This window comes from Gadus chalcogrammus, chromosome 10 (genome assembly GCF_026213295.1).
Source record: "Gadus chalcogrammus isolate NIFS_2021 chromosome 10, NIFS_Gcha_1.0, whole genome shotgun sequence".
NCBI lineage: Eukaryota > Metazoa > Chordata > Actinopteri > Gadiformes > Gadidae > Gadus > Gadus chalcogrammus.
Window position 1 is genome coordinate 10,417,203 of NC_079421.1, and position 16,508 is coordinate 10,433,710.

The window sequence follows — 16,508 nt, forward strand, 5'->3', positions numbered from 1 at the left end:
CGTTCGAGCCGCCCTCCAGCTCCTCGAGACGACCTCCCTGCCCCGCGCGAGGCGCTCAGAACGAGGCCACCGCGCGTGACCGAGGAGCCGGTGTATGTGTTCGACTCGCCTCGGTATCCGTGCGCGGCTTATCTCGCTACCTCAGTAAGACTCGTGAGAACGAGAGAACGGCTGGTGAGTGAATATCGTTTATTCATACTCAGAGCGCGCGTGTGAACTTGTCTCGAGGCCACAGGAAGAGGAAGAGGAAATAAATGCGCTGCGTTGTCTTTAAGAAGAGACACAACAAGCGGGAGGAGGGAGGAGGAGTGGGGGAGGCAGAGGAGGGTCTCACCTGCTCCAAACCCACTTCTCGATTCAGCACGAGCCAGTCATCTTATCTCTCCCCTCCGCACGTGAAGAACACCGCTGTCAGCGACGCTTGACACCTCGCTCTCCTCCCTGGATCTCCTGATTGGACGGTCCGGCTCCACGGTTACCGGCGGTCTATGGATGCTTTCTGCCCCGCTAGGCTAACAAAGGACCCCCCCCCCCCCCCCCACACCCTCTCAACCTCGCGCTCCGTCTGTGAGCACTTCGGATAGCAGCACTGCGCGAGTCGTCTGATCTGGTGCGCGCGCTCAGGCTCTAGATTCACCGGGGGAGCCGCTGCACGCGCGGTGAGGATGGATACGTGTCCGCCATAGTTCCCGGTGCTCCGGCCGCACCACCGATGGATGTTGTTTTTTTGTGTGTTTGTTGTTAACGAACGAAACGACTCGACTCCCTGCCGCGCGACGGAATGACAGCGCGTGGGACAGCCGCGTCGCCCGCCTCGAGGAAGTAGAACCGCCACCGACGTGTGTTTGAGGCTCGCGCAGAGAGAAGTTGAGCTCTTCTGTGGACGGAGGGCTTCCGGTTCCGCGTGGCGTGCGTAGACCGAAGTGCTCTGCTGCAGTTTCAGTTTGTCTTTATTTATTGTTATCATCTCCACGAAGAGCGCGCGGTGTCGGGGTGACGCGGCTTGGCGCGAGGAGCAGCATGGAGCACACGGGCATAATCGAGGAGGGGGGCCAGTCGCTCCACCAGCCGCACGAGCCCATCAGCTTCGGGATCGACCAGATCCTGAACAGCTCGGACCAGGCAGGGGGCTGCATGCTGCCCCACCGGACCAGCGGGGGGGAGCCCCCCCCGGAGTACGCCCTTCCCGCCGCCAACCTGTACGCGAGCGGCTACAACAGCGTTTACAACAACCCCGCGTGCTCCATGGCGGCGGGGCTAGCGGCGGGCTCCTACAACGTCAACATGAACATGAACGTCAGTATGAACATGAACGTGAACGTGAACCCGGGGGGCGGGAGCGCGAGCGGCGGGGTGATCCGCGTGCCGGCCCACAGACCCATGCCGCCCGCGCCACATCCGCCCCCGCCGACACACGCACCGGGAATGGGGCCCGGGGGCATGCCCCCCCACCCGGGGATGCCCGGTTTAACCGGCATGCCCGGGAACGCGAGTTTCACCTTCCCTTGGATGGAGAGCAGCCGGCGCTTCGCCAAAGACAGACTGACAGGTAACGTCGAGCGCTGTGCTGTGATTGGCCAGAGGCAGGCCCACCTGTGTCCCCGGCGTCAGACGTCAATCAACGTCAATTGTTCCCCAATAATTAAATCCGGTTCCTAACCGTCAAAGCAAGGTCGTTTATCTCCACTGCCTCACGAGCCGTACTGAGAGATGTCATTTAACTGGAGGACGTGAGGCTAGCGTAGCGCGAGCCCTCGGGCTAACACAATCAGACACGACACAACACAACACAACACAACACAACGAGGACGTGATGCTGAACAGATCGCACACAGGCTCCTCTTTATGGCCCTGATGTCGCATGATGGACGAGCGCCGGGATGGGAGCGGGCGCGCGGACGGACCCGTCACTCTGGGTCTGCACGCGAGGACAGAATCATTCACCTCAATAAACACGGAGACGCGCTTAAGCGCGCTCCAGTAAAGTCACACACGGCGCCTCTAACTTTATCAAACAACAACAATACTCATAATGATACTGTTATAATAAAAATTACAACCGAAACATATACTCTTATAATAAAAACTACAACTACAACAGTAATAATAATACTTAATCAAACTACAACTGCAACAAAACTCTTAATAAATGTCTAATTATAAAACTACAACTGCAGCAATGCTTATAATAAAGCACCGTAACAACAACAACACGAGGCTTATCCGAAAGCAATATGACTATATTATTGATAACAAAAAACAATGAGCATCATAGTAGTAGTTTTAATGTATCATAGTTAATCATATTAGCAAAAACCACTGACGTAATATTTTAGGTTAAAATAGTAACAACGACAATGAATATGAAGCCTAACTATTGTTAGCGTAATCAGCCTATATTATTGTTGGGCTTTTGCTATAATTGTTGAACACTATTGGATAGTCTATAATATTGTTATGAAATGCATTATTATTAAATAAGCCATTAATGATAATATAGGCCATCTGATTCCAGATTCCATTCTTCGTGTTTAGTCTTTGGATGAATGAGTTACTCACCCATTCATCGACTTATGAACACGCTTTACTCTGAATCAGCACGAGAGCATTAAGACCAATTCACTCGGCTCGGGCCTATTCCAATTTGTTTTTTTTATCATTATATATAATAGTTGTATTACAATTGTATTTTCCTGACATATTTTATTATTATTAGGCAAGCCTGTAGACTATTTGTATTATTGTTGTTTTTAATTGTATATAACATATATATATATATATATATATATATATATATATATATATATATATATATATATATATATATATATATATATATATATATATATATATATATATATATATATATGATATAACATCATAATCATTTAATCTTAAACATCAGTATCTCTACAGTTTATAAATCTCTAAATGAATGTTAACTGTGTGGGATTAATTATAATAGTAAAAAGCGAAATCATGGCGTCATTATGGGATGATATTTCATCTGGTAAAATGTGAAGTAGAACTAAATACAGTTTATTATTTATTCCTTCATTTTACACTTTATATTATAGTAAGACATCCGGGTGTCAAATTGTCTGAATATAATACAATATATATATTATAATCAGTCAATAATATATATATATATTATAATGTTATATCATTTAAACTCTAACCTCTTAGAGGTGAAATAATGCAACATAATAACGAAGGTATTATTTTAAGAGTTACATTTTACTTACAATATCCTCATTATTCTACAGAAGAGGCAGATTATTTTTGGGACGCTTCACGTCTGATGACCTGAGTCGTCTAACGTCGTCGTTAACTCGGCGTGTGTGGCAGCAGGACAATTATCCACTCAACTGAATCAAACTTTATTATTTATTTACCCCTCCTGCTGAAACCCATTCGTGCTCATCACTGGTTGAACTGATGGTTCTGGGGCCGTATTCACAAAGGATCTTAGGGCTAAAAGTAGGTCCTAACTGGCGAATTTAGGAGTAACTCCTAAAAATAATGGGCGTGTCACTCTTAAATTTAGGACTCCTAACTTTTTTCACTAAGAGCAATTCACAAAGTATTTTAGGACTAAAAGTAGCACCTAAGTCTAGGAGAGCTTAAAAGTCCTCAAGAGGACTCCTAACTCAGTAAGACCTATTCACAAAGAATCGTAAAATGCCTGCGAGACGAAATGTTAGGGTATTCAATTTATTGTGGAGTTAATGCGCGATGCAATAACATCCCCGACTAACAGGAATAATCCGATTAGTCCCGAAATAAAATGTTATAAAAATTATAAATTATAAAAAAATATATATAATTTATAAAAAATAAAAATAATTGCGCCATCAAAAGACGAGGACGTGTTCGTCAATAGGAAGAAAGTGCATTCCATCAACACGCAGGTTGTTTTTGATGCAAGTTTTAACATAGCCTACTGGATGTTGTTGCAAAGTGGCCTGGATCTTCAGCTACCCATGATTCGCGCATTTTAATGGTGAGCGGTCTGAGGCAGCTTTTTGAGATATAGGAGTTGGGTGTCACTTGCTGGGTGACAGTGAATATCCATGCAAGACGTGGCTCTAGACACCCTACCTTAATCCACAACCGGGAGCACAGTTACAGTGTAACATGTAAGTGATTACGCAGATTACGCTTAGTCCTATGCGTAAAACACATCGTATTGGCTCTTTGCGAGCACACAAACATACACGAAATGTTGTGGAGAGAGGAATTGGGCAGATGAAACGTCGGTTTCATGTCCTCCACGGCGAAATACGCCTCACCCCAGAGAGGGCAAGCACAGTAATCACTGTATGTGCCATTCTACACAACCTTTGCAAGCGGAGGAACATCCACAGCCAGACGTTGATGATGATGATGATGATGATGGCAATCAACATTACAAGGAATTTGGCCGTGTGGAACCGAGTGGACTGGCATTTAGGGATCACTTTGAAAACACATTTTAGGTAAACACCTTGGCACAAATCAGTCAACACTTGGGTAGTTCGTAACATTTATTTTCTTTTAGATTTTACGTATTTTTATTGTTTGCTTTCTCTCTCTCTTGAACGTGCAGGCTACAACGTCATTATCGTGGTCTGCACAAAATTGTCATCATGCGTGTATTCTGCTAACTGCACTATAACTACTTAATAGGAATTAATTTCTAGCCTAGGCTATTTCCTTGTTTTTCGGTGATTCAGTGGGCTCGTCTGAACAACCAATCACCGAACTGACCGCTTCTAAACTCGTGCACGAGAATTGACGTAATCCATAGCAACGGCGCGTCACTCTTAGTTCACTCTTTGTGATTTATCCTTAGTAAGAGTAGGTCTCAGCGGCTTTGTGAATAACTTTTAAGAAAAAACTCCTACGTAAAATGTTTTAGCGCGAGTTAGGAGCACTCCTAGCGGTAAGATAAAATGCTTTGTGAATACGGCCCCTGGTTTCCAGTTGGCTTTAGCTAAAAGTATGAATAGGCTTTAGACTTTGGGCTGGGCTACAACTTAATTATTAAATCAGCATCGAAATCAAAAGCTTGTTTAGCAATTAGGCCTATGTTTAATTTTTAAGACAGGTTGGTTTTTACTGGAGTTTTTAGGTTATGATTTACGTTATCCTTATGATCCATAATCACACTCCAAGCATTTCAATTAACTCGATTTGGAATAGATCTATGCATTATTCTAACGAAGGAAGTCACCAGTTTTATTATTATTCAATAGGCCTATGTAGGCCTACTCTTTCTTTGAACAGATTATCATTTGGCCTATACATTTTACTTCATGCAATATCTGTATCAATCGGGTATTTAGATAACTGGGTCGATCCAATTACGGGTTATCAGGGCGCCATGACCTCACCGTCATCAGAAGAAGATGAAGGATTGAGGCCCGCGTTAAATATTGCTGTTAATTATTAAAAGGAGGCGCCGGAGACGCAGTGTGGGTCGGCTGATCAACGGGGGGCTCGGAGGGGCTCGGAGGGGCTCGGGAGGAACGCTCGTTTAAATCCGCTCAGCTTCGGTCGCTGTGATTATTTTATTTTATTATCTTACCCCGTTCGATCGATCAGAGGAGACACACACACACACGCAGACGCACACACACACACACACACACACACACACACACACACACACACACACACACACACACACACACACACACACACACACACACACACACACACTGTGTGCGTGTGTCTGTGTGTGTGTGTGTGTGTGTGTGTGTGAGATACAACTTTATTAAAAGAAAACACTGTTTGTGCGTGCTTGTGCGTGTGTGTGTGTGTGTGTGTGTGTGTGTGTGTGTGTGTGTGTGTGTGTGTGTGTGTGTGTGTGTGTGTGTGTGTGTGTGTGTGTGTGTGTGTGTGTGCGTGTATGTGTGTGTGGGTGCCCTCTGAGCGGAGAGTGTGTGTCTGTTTATCTGTCGTCATTAGGGCCTCGCTGACTCCTTGTGTTCTTCGCGCGTTATTATGAGGGCCTTCAGCTCTGAATCAGCTTTATTATTATTATATATTTATTATATTTAGACCCTCGCATACCTGTAGTGCTCCTAGAGAATGCTTCACATATTTAGAATTCCTTTGTTTATTTTAACGTTTTGACTTTCGATATGTCCCAAGGCAAAGAGAAATAATCTTTATCCACTAACAACTGTCCACGGGTACGGCTTCTGGGACCTTATAAAGTCAATCCGAGGAAGGAGCTGAAGTAGGGGCGCGTGGCTCTCTATAATCTTCATATTTAATAGGCCTACATGATATATAATGTCAGGTTTAGGGTTAGGATGGGACGGTGGCAGATCTTTTCCTCGGCTCGTTTGTCTCGATTCGCGTGCCTCACCGCAGCTGTCACAGCGGGGCATCGAACCCGCGGCCCGCGGCGTCGCGAGACCCGATATTCACAACAGAGCGAAGCGCTGAAAGAGAATACTGCTGTTTTAATGTTAATTGACTGGACTGGAGTCTGTAGCTTCAGAGGAATGGAGATAAACACGTCAACAAACACCGCGAGATTAGGTCCGAGATTATTATAGGCCTATAATAATAATATTACTCCTAATAATAATAATACTACTACTGCTAATAATAATACTACTTCTAGACTACGAATTATACTACTGATAATAAAGACTAAATAATGATACTAATAATCATCATAATAGTAGGCTAATAATAACAACACTATAGGCCTATATATTATAATGGATACACATCCGTACGGGATTATATAATGAGATATTATGCCAATATTTATCCCCTTTAACCCGCCCATATAATTACCTTTTAAGTCGATTGGATTGTGCAAGAATTTAAATGGGTTAATTTAGATAAGCATTAGGCTACATTTATTATTATTTTGATTGTTGCTCGTCGGGTTAATTGCTCTGCTGACTGCAGCCGCGTACAATTTTACGCGTAATGCATTAATGTTTAACGATCCTCTAATGCAAATCATTTTATTTCTTTTTAATTTCGTATCGAGTGTCGAAGCGCCATGCGCCTCCCGTTTTATTAAATTTAATAACCCGCAGGAACATTCAGAAACGTCCGAAGATTGCAGGTCGGTGAGGAGGCGACGTGATGCGTCCTATCCCGTAGAAACCCACCCAGACCTAGACCCAGATACCCTAGACCCAGACCCGGACCACCCAGACCCAGACCTAGAACCCCCAGGCCAGGACCCAGACCCCCGCTAACCCCAGACCCCACAGCAGCGGACCCCAGCTCTCCTCCCGTCCCGGGTCTGACTGGCCCGCCGTTCCTCCCGCGGTGTAATAAATAGCAGGATGTTATATTTAATCTCCCTTTAGATATATTTATTAGATGGGTAATGTCCGCAGGGGGGCGAGGCGCGCGCTGTCACCGCCGCGTTATTAAGTAGAGCTTCTGCTATTATGGGATGTATTCTCCACGGTAACGCTTTATTCTTTGATGTGCTTATGCTAAATTCTATTACTTCGCCACACTTTGAATCTGCTTCTTTCTGGTGTCGTTTCGTGTGAAGAGGAGGCGGTTTCCTGAGTGATATTTGGTTATAGGCCTATCTTTCCCTCTCTCTATGTCTCTATCTCTTTATTTGTCTCTCTCTCTCTCTCTCTCTCTCTCTCTCTCTCTCTCTCTCTCTCTCTCTCTCTCTCTCTCTCTCTCTCTCTCTCTCTCTCTCTCTCTCTCTCTCTCTCTCTATATATGTATAGTAACGTAGCCTATATGTACATATGTCTTTGATATTGGATATAGCTCGAAATTCTTCGACCTATTTCTGACCTCGTCCTCCGTGATGCAGCTCGTATATTTTCTCTTATCTTTCTATTTTAAGGGTGTTTCTTGGTATTGAAACCATAAGATGTTATTTTCTGATAAACATGTTGGATCCTCAGTCGGGCCTGAGAGGGTCCATTATAATCCCACGGGATGGTTCTTGACCGTAGGGACTCTCTGACAACATGTGAAGCTATTATCGGCCTCCCCACTCACCCCACCGCCTCTCATCCATAGAATAGTTCACATAGTCACTCCAACGCAGGGCCCTCCCGGTGTAATAACCTGAACCAGTGCGGGGAAGGGTCGTCCCTGGGTCTCTCCCAACCCCGGAGTGGACAGTTGTCCGGCTGACCGTCTTGGGTGTCAGGGGAGCGTGTCTGTATGCGCGGCCCTGAGGGTTGGCCCGCAGACGGCCTGGATAGTTTACTGTGTGTGTTCTCTACTGATGGAGCCAACATGTGACCGGCGCGTATTTAATGAGAGAGTCGCGCCGGGCCGCCATGTGCGACCTGTCAAACCTTCCTCCTGTCTTTGGCCTAGTTCTCTGAACGTTGCATGACCACCGTAAGCGCTTTTATGCACAGTCCGACGCGACGTTCCTTCCAATAGTTCCTATTCATGAAATAATAACAGACTCTATTTCTGTAGACGTCTTCTCTCCAAAAGCTTCCCGGCCAAATAGTTTCCGCAGAAAGTTGTCCCTAAAGAGACGGGTGTTTCTGGGAACACAAATCGAAGCGCTCCGAGCGGCACCCCCCGCCTCGCCCCTGCGCGACGTGTTTGGGGAGCAGAAAGATGTGTTTGTAAATGTGTTCTGGTGAACGTTGTTACTGCTTCAGGAGGAGAGTGTGTCTGAGAGGTGGATCCATGGCCACAGACGATCACGTTACCTTCATCGATCGCGTGTTTTCCCTCTGCTGACAAAATAGACAGGATCCAGAGATATTTCATGATGCAGATGATCCGCTGTTTGTGTGAGAAGCGTTTGGAAGGAGAGACAGTGGAGCTCATTATTAGAGGAATGAGAAGCCCCTCCTGGTCAGACACGGACTGTAAACAGACAGTAAACCAGCGTGGAAACAAACCGCGGTGTGATTCAGCTCATTTATCTATTCATATCTATTAATCTATAGCTATATCTATTCTATTTATCTATCTATATTTATTCATATATATATATATTTATTTATTTATCTATATGTATCTCTATTTATCTATGTATCAATATCTATTTATCTACATCTATAGGCCTATCTATAGGTTTATCAATTTATCAATTCATCTAACTGTATCTATATCCATTTATCTATATCTCTATATATTGATCTATCTATATATATTTATCTATTTATCTACCTGTATCAAATCTATATCTATTGATCTATCTAAATATATATATATATATATATATATATATATATATTGATCTATCTTTATCTAAATCTTTTTTACTACTATACTACATATATTTTCACGGTATTGTTTATTGAACTTCTCTAAGCCCTGAGACCAGGCAGTAAACAGCCTGTAAACATGTAACCCTAACCTCCCCCTTCAGCAGTCGGTCAGCAGCTAGTCAACGGTTAGTAAAAAACAGTTAGTAGACAAAAAAACTGTTAATAAATAATCAAGAGTTAGAAAACAATCAAATTCAGCAAACACTGCTTAGTTAACAACAGTTAGCAAAACAGCAAGCAAGCAACAACAGCTAATAAACAACAAAAGTTAGTCAATAATAGACTGGACGCAACAAGCAAGTTAACCACAGCCAGTAACCCGTCCATAATCAACAGCTGGTAAACAACAACAGTCAGTAAGCAGCTAGTCAACAGTCAGTAAGCAGCAACCAGTCGACCCCAGCTGCTGAACCAGTCAGTAAGCAGCAACCAGTCGACCCCAGTTGCTGAACGAGTCAGTAAGCAGCAGCCAGTCGACCCCAGCTGTTGAACCAGTCTGTAAGCAGCAGCCAGTCGACCCCAGCCTGTGAACCAGTCAGCAAGCAGCAGCCAGTCGACCCCAGCTGCTGAACCAGTGAGTAAGCAGCAGCCAGTTGACCCCAGCCAGTGAACCAGTCAGTCAGCAGCAGCCAGTCGACCCCAGCCAGTGAACCAGACAGCCAGCAGCAGCCAGTCAACCCCAGCCAGTGAACCAGTCAGCCAGCAGCAGCCAGTCAACCCCAGCCAGTGAACCAGTCAGCCAGCAGCAGCCAGTCAACCCCAGCCAGTGAACCAGTCCGCAGTGCTCCAGCTGAGGGACGTGTGTTTGTCTCCTTTCCTTCAGGGGAGCAGGCAGGGGACAGCCCCCCGGGAGAGGCCCCCGGCCGGCCCACCATGTCCCTGCCCGGCCTCTGCCCCCTCCCCAAGGGAGACATGGGCAGGGTCCCCTCCTGGAGCACCGTGGAGACCCTAGCTAAGTGCTACTACCCCGAGCTAGCGCACCTGAGGGACCACGACCCCCTGGCCGACTACCCCTTCCCCAAGGGGGCTCGCTCAGGTGAGTCAGACGGTCCGCTGCCCCCCGCTCTGGTGACCCCGCCCTGGGGTCCAGAGGCCCCCGTCGAGGGGGCCCTGGGTACTGGGTAGGGGTCTCTGGGTAGGACTACCAGGGCTCTGTGGGTAGGGGCCTCTGGCCAGGGGTCCATTAGGGGTCCAGGTGGGTAGGGCTACCAGGAGTAGGGGGTCTCGAGGTTGAGGTCTCTGGTATAGGTGTCTCTTGGTAGGGGTATCTGGTAAGGGGTCTCTAGGTAGGGGGTATCTGGTTAGGGGTCTCTAGGTAGGGGGTATCTGGTTAGGGGTCTCTAGGTAGGGGGTATCTGGTTAGGGGTCTCTTGGTAGAGGTCTCTGGTATAGGGATCTCTGTGTATGGGGTCTCTCGGTGGGACTACTAATGGGGTCCATTAGAGGTCTTAGTGGGTAGGGCTAACAGTTTGTGAAATGTCTAATAACAATGAATAATGTCAGATCAGCCGTATTCATCATTTGAAGTTAAGGTCAACGTGATTCAGCAGCCTACAGTCATCTTATCAAGGCTAACACAGGGAGCGGCGCTGCTAAACTAGCTTGAGTATGGTAAGCTAACCCAACACAGAGGAAGTGTACCTCCTTTACCACTAGGATGCCCGCCGCGTGCTAGCTAGTCGGTACGCTAACCCTTGGCTACCATAAATGATCCCTACTGAAGCTAACCAGCTAGCTCAGACTGTCTCCAACGCACCCAAGTAACCCATGACCCTCTGGTTGCCCCCGGCAGCGCTGTCGCCGTTCTCGGTGACGCGGCGCATCGGCCACCCGTACCAGAACCGCACGCCGCCCAAGAGGAAAAAGCCGCGGACGTCGTTCAGCCGCGTGCAGATCTGCGAGCTGGAGAAGCGCTTCCACCGGCAGAAGTACCTGGCGTCGGCGGAGCGCGCCACGCTGGCCAAGGCCCTGAAGATGACCGACGCCCAGGTCAAGACCTGGTTCCAGAACCGCCGCACCAAGTGGAGGTGAGGAAACTACAGTTCGTAAACAACAGTCAGTAAACAACAGTTAGTGAACAAAATACGACAGTTAGTGGACAAAAACAAAAGTTAGCAAACCAAAAACAACAGTTAGTAGATAAAGAGTTGCTAAACAAAAACGGCAGTTAGTAAACATCAGTTAGTAGACAAAAACAACAGTTAGTGAACAAAAAACGACAGTTAGTAAACAAAACAACCGTAAGTAGAAGAAAACAAAAGTTAGTAAACAACAGTTAATAAACAACGTGAAAAAAGTTAGTAGGCACCAGCCAAAAACAGCTTGTCAACAGTTAGTAAACAACAGTTAATAAACATTATTCATTGGTTAGTTAACGACAGTTAGCAGAAAAAAGAGCTAGCAAAGAACAACAGCAAGTAAACAACAACGGTAAGTCAAAAGTAGAGTTTGTAAACAACAGCTAGTAAACAACAGAAGTCAGCAGTCAGCAGCCAGTAGACAGCAGCAGACGCACAAAATGGCGGTAAGCTGTTTGTGGCTTTATAGCCTCCTGGGTTTCTATCATATTTACTCCGTTTACTTCCACCCTAAGAAAGAAACATTCGGCCTGTTTCACGCAGGATAGTGCTAGTACCTCTGTTTTTTATTTACTCGTATGAAAGGGATAAAACCCACATCAACCCCCCAGCCGCCGTTAACCCCGGGCTGCTCTTCTGCTTTAAGCGCAAAGTAAGATGGAGGGCATTCACAGCGCAGAAAGCCACATAACTGCTACTCTGCTTAGCGTAGCTTCAGGATGAGAGCGTTTCTCTTGACCAAGCACAATTATTTGTGCCTCCCCTGAAAGCCTTTTAGAAAGTTGCTGCCTGAGGCGATATTGAAACACTAAGGAGCCGGAATGGAGTCCCCAGGCGGACGAGAGGAGGCCACGCCCTGCTGATGCTAACGGCAGCTAACGGCCATTTTGGAGCAAATGAGCGGGAAATTAGGTTATGATATGTTTCACTTAGTCTACTTAAAGAGACTGCCAGCACGATATGCATAATCGTACTCCGCCAAGCCTTTGAATTAATTCAGTTTGGATTAGATCTATGCATTACGATGTAACGATGGAAGCAGCTCTCGTTTTATTTTCATTCATTATGTACTTTCTTGAAACTGATTAGGCCTATACATTTACTTTATGGATATTTTATATACATATATATGAGAAACATGAGCATTTTATATTTTATAGATGCATACATATCTATAAAATATAAAATACTCATGTTTCGGCCTTCCTGTTAATTAATTAAGGGTACATTTAATTTCTTATTCGTTAAGAGAAAATGTAAATGAATGGGTTTGGGAAACCTACCTCAGCATAACATAAGGCATTATTTCAGGATATAGAGGACCCTTATTGAATGGGGGATGCCAGCAGGATACAGTTTTTAGTGAGTGAATAAAGGCAGACCATACACTTACTTTGCGGTGGTGTTATGTTGCATCTCTTAAGGCCGGCTATACTTTATGAAATAAAACTCTTGATTGGTATATCGCATTGCTCAGAGCACAGCTCAGTAGCTGTGCTCTGAGCTGGCCAGGCTTTCTGTCTTGCAAGAGATATGTGCCTTAACGACCAGACCTTCAACCTTATTCCACTTAGCCGTCCGAACTGTTTTAATATATGCCGACATATGGACACCAATTTATATATTTTATAAAGCCATTCTAAACCCTTTAAACCATTAACCACCAGAAGAGGAATGATTTAGTTATAGACCAACAGACCGAGGCACGTGACCCACTGAACAGAGGCGCTTTTCTTCTCTTCGAGTCAAATGTTTGGCGGCGCTGCGAGGATGAGACGCTTTCTGCTCGTAGGAGGAACTGGACGCGCGCCTCGTGCACATGCCCGGGTCTCCTTTAGCGGGGATACTCCGTTCACTTGTTACCTGTGCGTGCGTTTTATTTAAGTGTTAAGTTTATTTAAACCGCCGTTGGGACTGGGGTTCGATTCCCAGTCTATAGGCCTATATTTAATTTTTTTCTTCATTATTTTCTGGTATTAATATATCCAATGACTTGTTGATGAATAAGTTGATGACATTTTATAAAAAAAACCGTTAGTTTTTATGTGTCAAAAAGACAAACTGTTTTAAAACAGATCTCAAAAATGTTTTGATGATTGTATGGGCATGATGTCACTTCATAGGGCAGAGGGGTATTCCACAAAGCCGGTTTTATCACATAACCGGGCAAATTAACCCAGGGTTTGCCAAGTCATAAAATCACACTGAAGCGCTTTGTGGCCACATACATAGTTCAGGCGTTCTCACGGCGACGTAGGGCAGCAGGCGTCTTAGTGGCGACGAACTTATCCAGATGTCGAGAGTAGACGTAGGTTTGGCACTATCCACTCGCCATATACGGGACCTCTCTGCTCGTGTCCTCGCGCCGTTGTACCGCGCGTGTGTACCTGTTCTTGCGCGAGAGGGATGTGTCCTCGCGGATGCTCTGCTACTAACGAGGTCGTGATCCAATCAGAAGCCGCTGAATCGGATCATGATAATGAGGTTGTGAACAGCGCGCGGTTAATGGATGCAGCAGGCCTTGAAGGAGGTGTTCCCCCCTAGGTCCGCGTTATCTTAGTCCACCTTTCATCTCTTCACTCACTACAGATCCACTCCTCCTTGTCTCCTATAGCAGCCTCCCCATCCCAAAATTATTCGTTTTAAATGCATTTTAGCCAAAGTTCAGACCTAGATGTAATTTTTGTATAATTACACCGGTTACTGTAGTGTAGAATTATGTGGTTACACACGTGCTAAAATAAGTACCGTCCATCCTCATTAGCATTGAGAGAGAGAGAGAGAGAGAGAGAGAGAGAGAGAGAGAGAGAGAGAGAGAGAGAGAGAGAGAGAGAGAGAGAGAGAGAGAGAGAGAGAGAGAGAGAGAGAGAGAGAGAGAGAGAGAGAGAGTAATTCTCTAGTGGGACTGGTTTTCATAAATTAGTCCGCATTTTTTTAAAAGATATAATTTAAGAAATGTCTCACCAATTGTGTACCAGTGGTTCTGTTTCCCTGTTTCCACACTCATTTGGGAAACTAATGTGACGATTGGTTCTCCATCTCTTTAACAGTGGTGTTACCCTGGCTGAACAGTCATTAGAACACTAATGTCACTACTATCGTGGTTCTGTTTACCAGGGGTACTGTCTATCTGTTTCCCTGTCTGATCTATTTTTTGTAATAAACAAAGTTTATTACAAAATAAACTTTGTCCCTGAAGTTTATTGAGCAGGGACAAATACATTGTACATTGTTTCATATTAAATATAAAATAGATGCCATGCATACAGGTTTCTAGTCAAGACTAATTTGCAACCCCGGTCCCTGGTTAGGCCTTTACTAAAAGTTACACATGAATAAAAATACAGAAGACATCATATACAGGAGGCATAAAGACAAAAACAAGGACAACGAATAATGCGTGTGCGTGCGCACGCGCCCATGTGCGTGCGAGTCAATGTTCACATGGTTTATTCCGTTTCAACCATTGTTTTAATTGTGTGTTAAAAACCTTGAGCTCTGTCTATGTTTTGATTTCTGATGGTAGTGTATTCCACAGTTTAGTGCCTATTGCTACAAAGGATGATTGTCCGAATGTGGTTTTGCGCTTCGCTGTTCTACAATTTCCGCTCTTTGCACCCCATTAACTAAAAAGTAATAAAGTTTTGATGTTGATTATCCTCTACAGTTAAATAACTGTGATGTTAATATTTGTGGGCCTTCTTTGGACCTTGGGTGACGTCTGGCCACATTTGTTATTCATTTATTAGACTATATGTATTTTTCGAACTTAGCATGGACTGCAAGGTGCATTCCATTTTCCATGAAAGCAATACTGGGTGCTCCCAGACATGGTGTAATCACATGTCAGTCTTGTGCCGTGTTCCAATACCCGTACTTCCATGAGTATACTTAAAGGAAGTACACTATCTGAACTATCCGTACTCACTTGAGTACGGTAATTTTTCAGATGTGAGTGCTGTTCCAAATCGAGTACTCCGTGGTGCACTTACCGGAAATTACGATCACGACTGCCGCCGCGGCTCCTCCCCCGCAATAAACATCCCGCTTTGAACGGTGAACTCTTTACACCTAGCAGCTATAAAAAGCTATAGAAACTATAAAAACTACAAAATGACTATTAATGCAGGCTATGTGGAAATTGCGCCGACTTTGGCTCAGCCTGGCTCCGCCTCTTCCGGTACGTAGCTAATGATGGCTGCCGTTGAGTACGGAGAGTGTCCTTCGATCCACACTTCACGATTAGCCCATTTTGAGTACGGCATCCGGGTCCTTGAAGTATACTTCTTTTCGCCGGATCTGAATTGTTAACCAGCTTAATTTGATATATTGACATCTAATAGTCAGTCATCTTTTAGCTAAACAACATGCAACAGCATTACTCAACTTACACGGTTTGTTTGGAGAAAACAAGGTAACGTTTTTTGCCTCTTGGCTGCTTGTTTGCTGAACATGCTTGAAACAGATCTGAATCTATTGAACAACACAACACACAACAGCGGTGTGTGCCACCTGGGCCCTGTACCACGAAGCTCGCTTAGAGGGTTAGCGAGGTATGTTGAGCTCCAAGCCTGGGTTAGTTGTACCACGAAAGTCGATCTCTTTTAGCGTCGCTGTATCACCATGGTGACTTATGCTCGCAACCAAACCTGGTCGGGAGCAGTTTTTCGGCTTAGTCTAGCCGGAGATCGGCTACTTAAATCGGCGTGCGCAGCTTCCTAGCCCCTCCTCTGACAATGGCGTCACCATTTCTGGGTGTTCCCGTGGACCTCTGCGCACTTCTCGTACAGGCGTCTCTCCGGAGACAGAGGGTTTTACGGGACAGAACCGATCCCCTGGCATTGTCTGACGATATTCAGATTTCAGACTTTATTGTCATTGTGCAAACAACGAAATTGGGGTTCTTCTTGAATATCTGCGCGGGGGGTTCGACTCCCAAGTGACGCGAATTTATGTGAAGCTTAAAAAGTCCCAATTATCATGCATATGGAATGCTTATTCACTAAATCTTATGGAATTATATTTTTGTGCTTATTTCGAACTTGAACCCATATTTTAAAGGCCGTGCTGGCACCACATCTATGGGGGTAAAAACATTTCTTACATAGGGTGTATTTAAAGTGAATTCCCTAAATGATAGAATAAGGCAGGATGGACGTTGCTTATGCATTTTTAAATCATCATCATTCTA

The 16,508-nt window shown here is 45.1% G+C and overlaps 1 protein-coding gene across 2 annotated transcripts in view; it reads left to right on the top strand.

Moving 5' to 3' along the window:
• Positions 1 to 568: 568 nt before the first annotated feature.
• Positions 569 to 16,508, top strand: part of tlx2 (T cell leukemia homeobox 2) — a 30,082-nt gene continuing 14,142 nt past the window's right edge. For both annotated transcript variants that reach the window (XM_056600096.1, XM_056600097.1), the window contains exons 1-3: positions 569 to 1,549; positions 10,063 to 10,275; positions 11,032 to 11,266. In XM_056600096.1, coding sequence (XP_056456071.1) covers positions 1,021 to 1,549; positions 10,063 to 10,275; positions 11,032 to 11,266 — 977 coding nt within the window. In that variant the 5' untranslated portion in view covers positions 569 to 1,020. The remainder of the gene's footprint in view (positions 1,550 to 10,062; positions 10,276 to 11,031; positions 11,267 to 16,508) is intronic.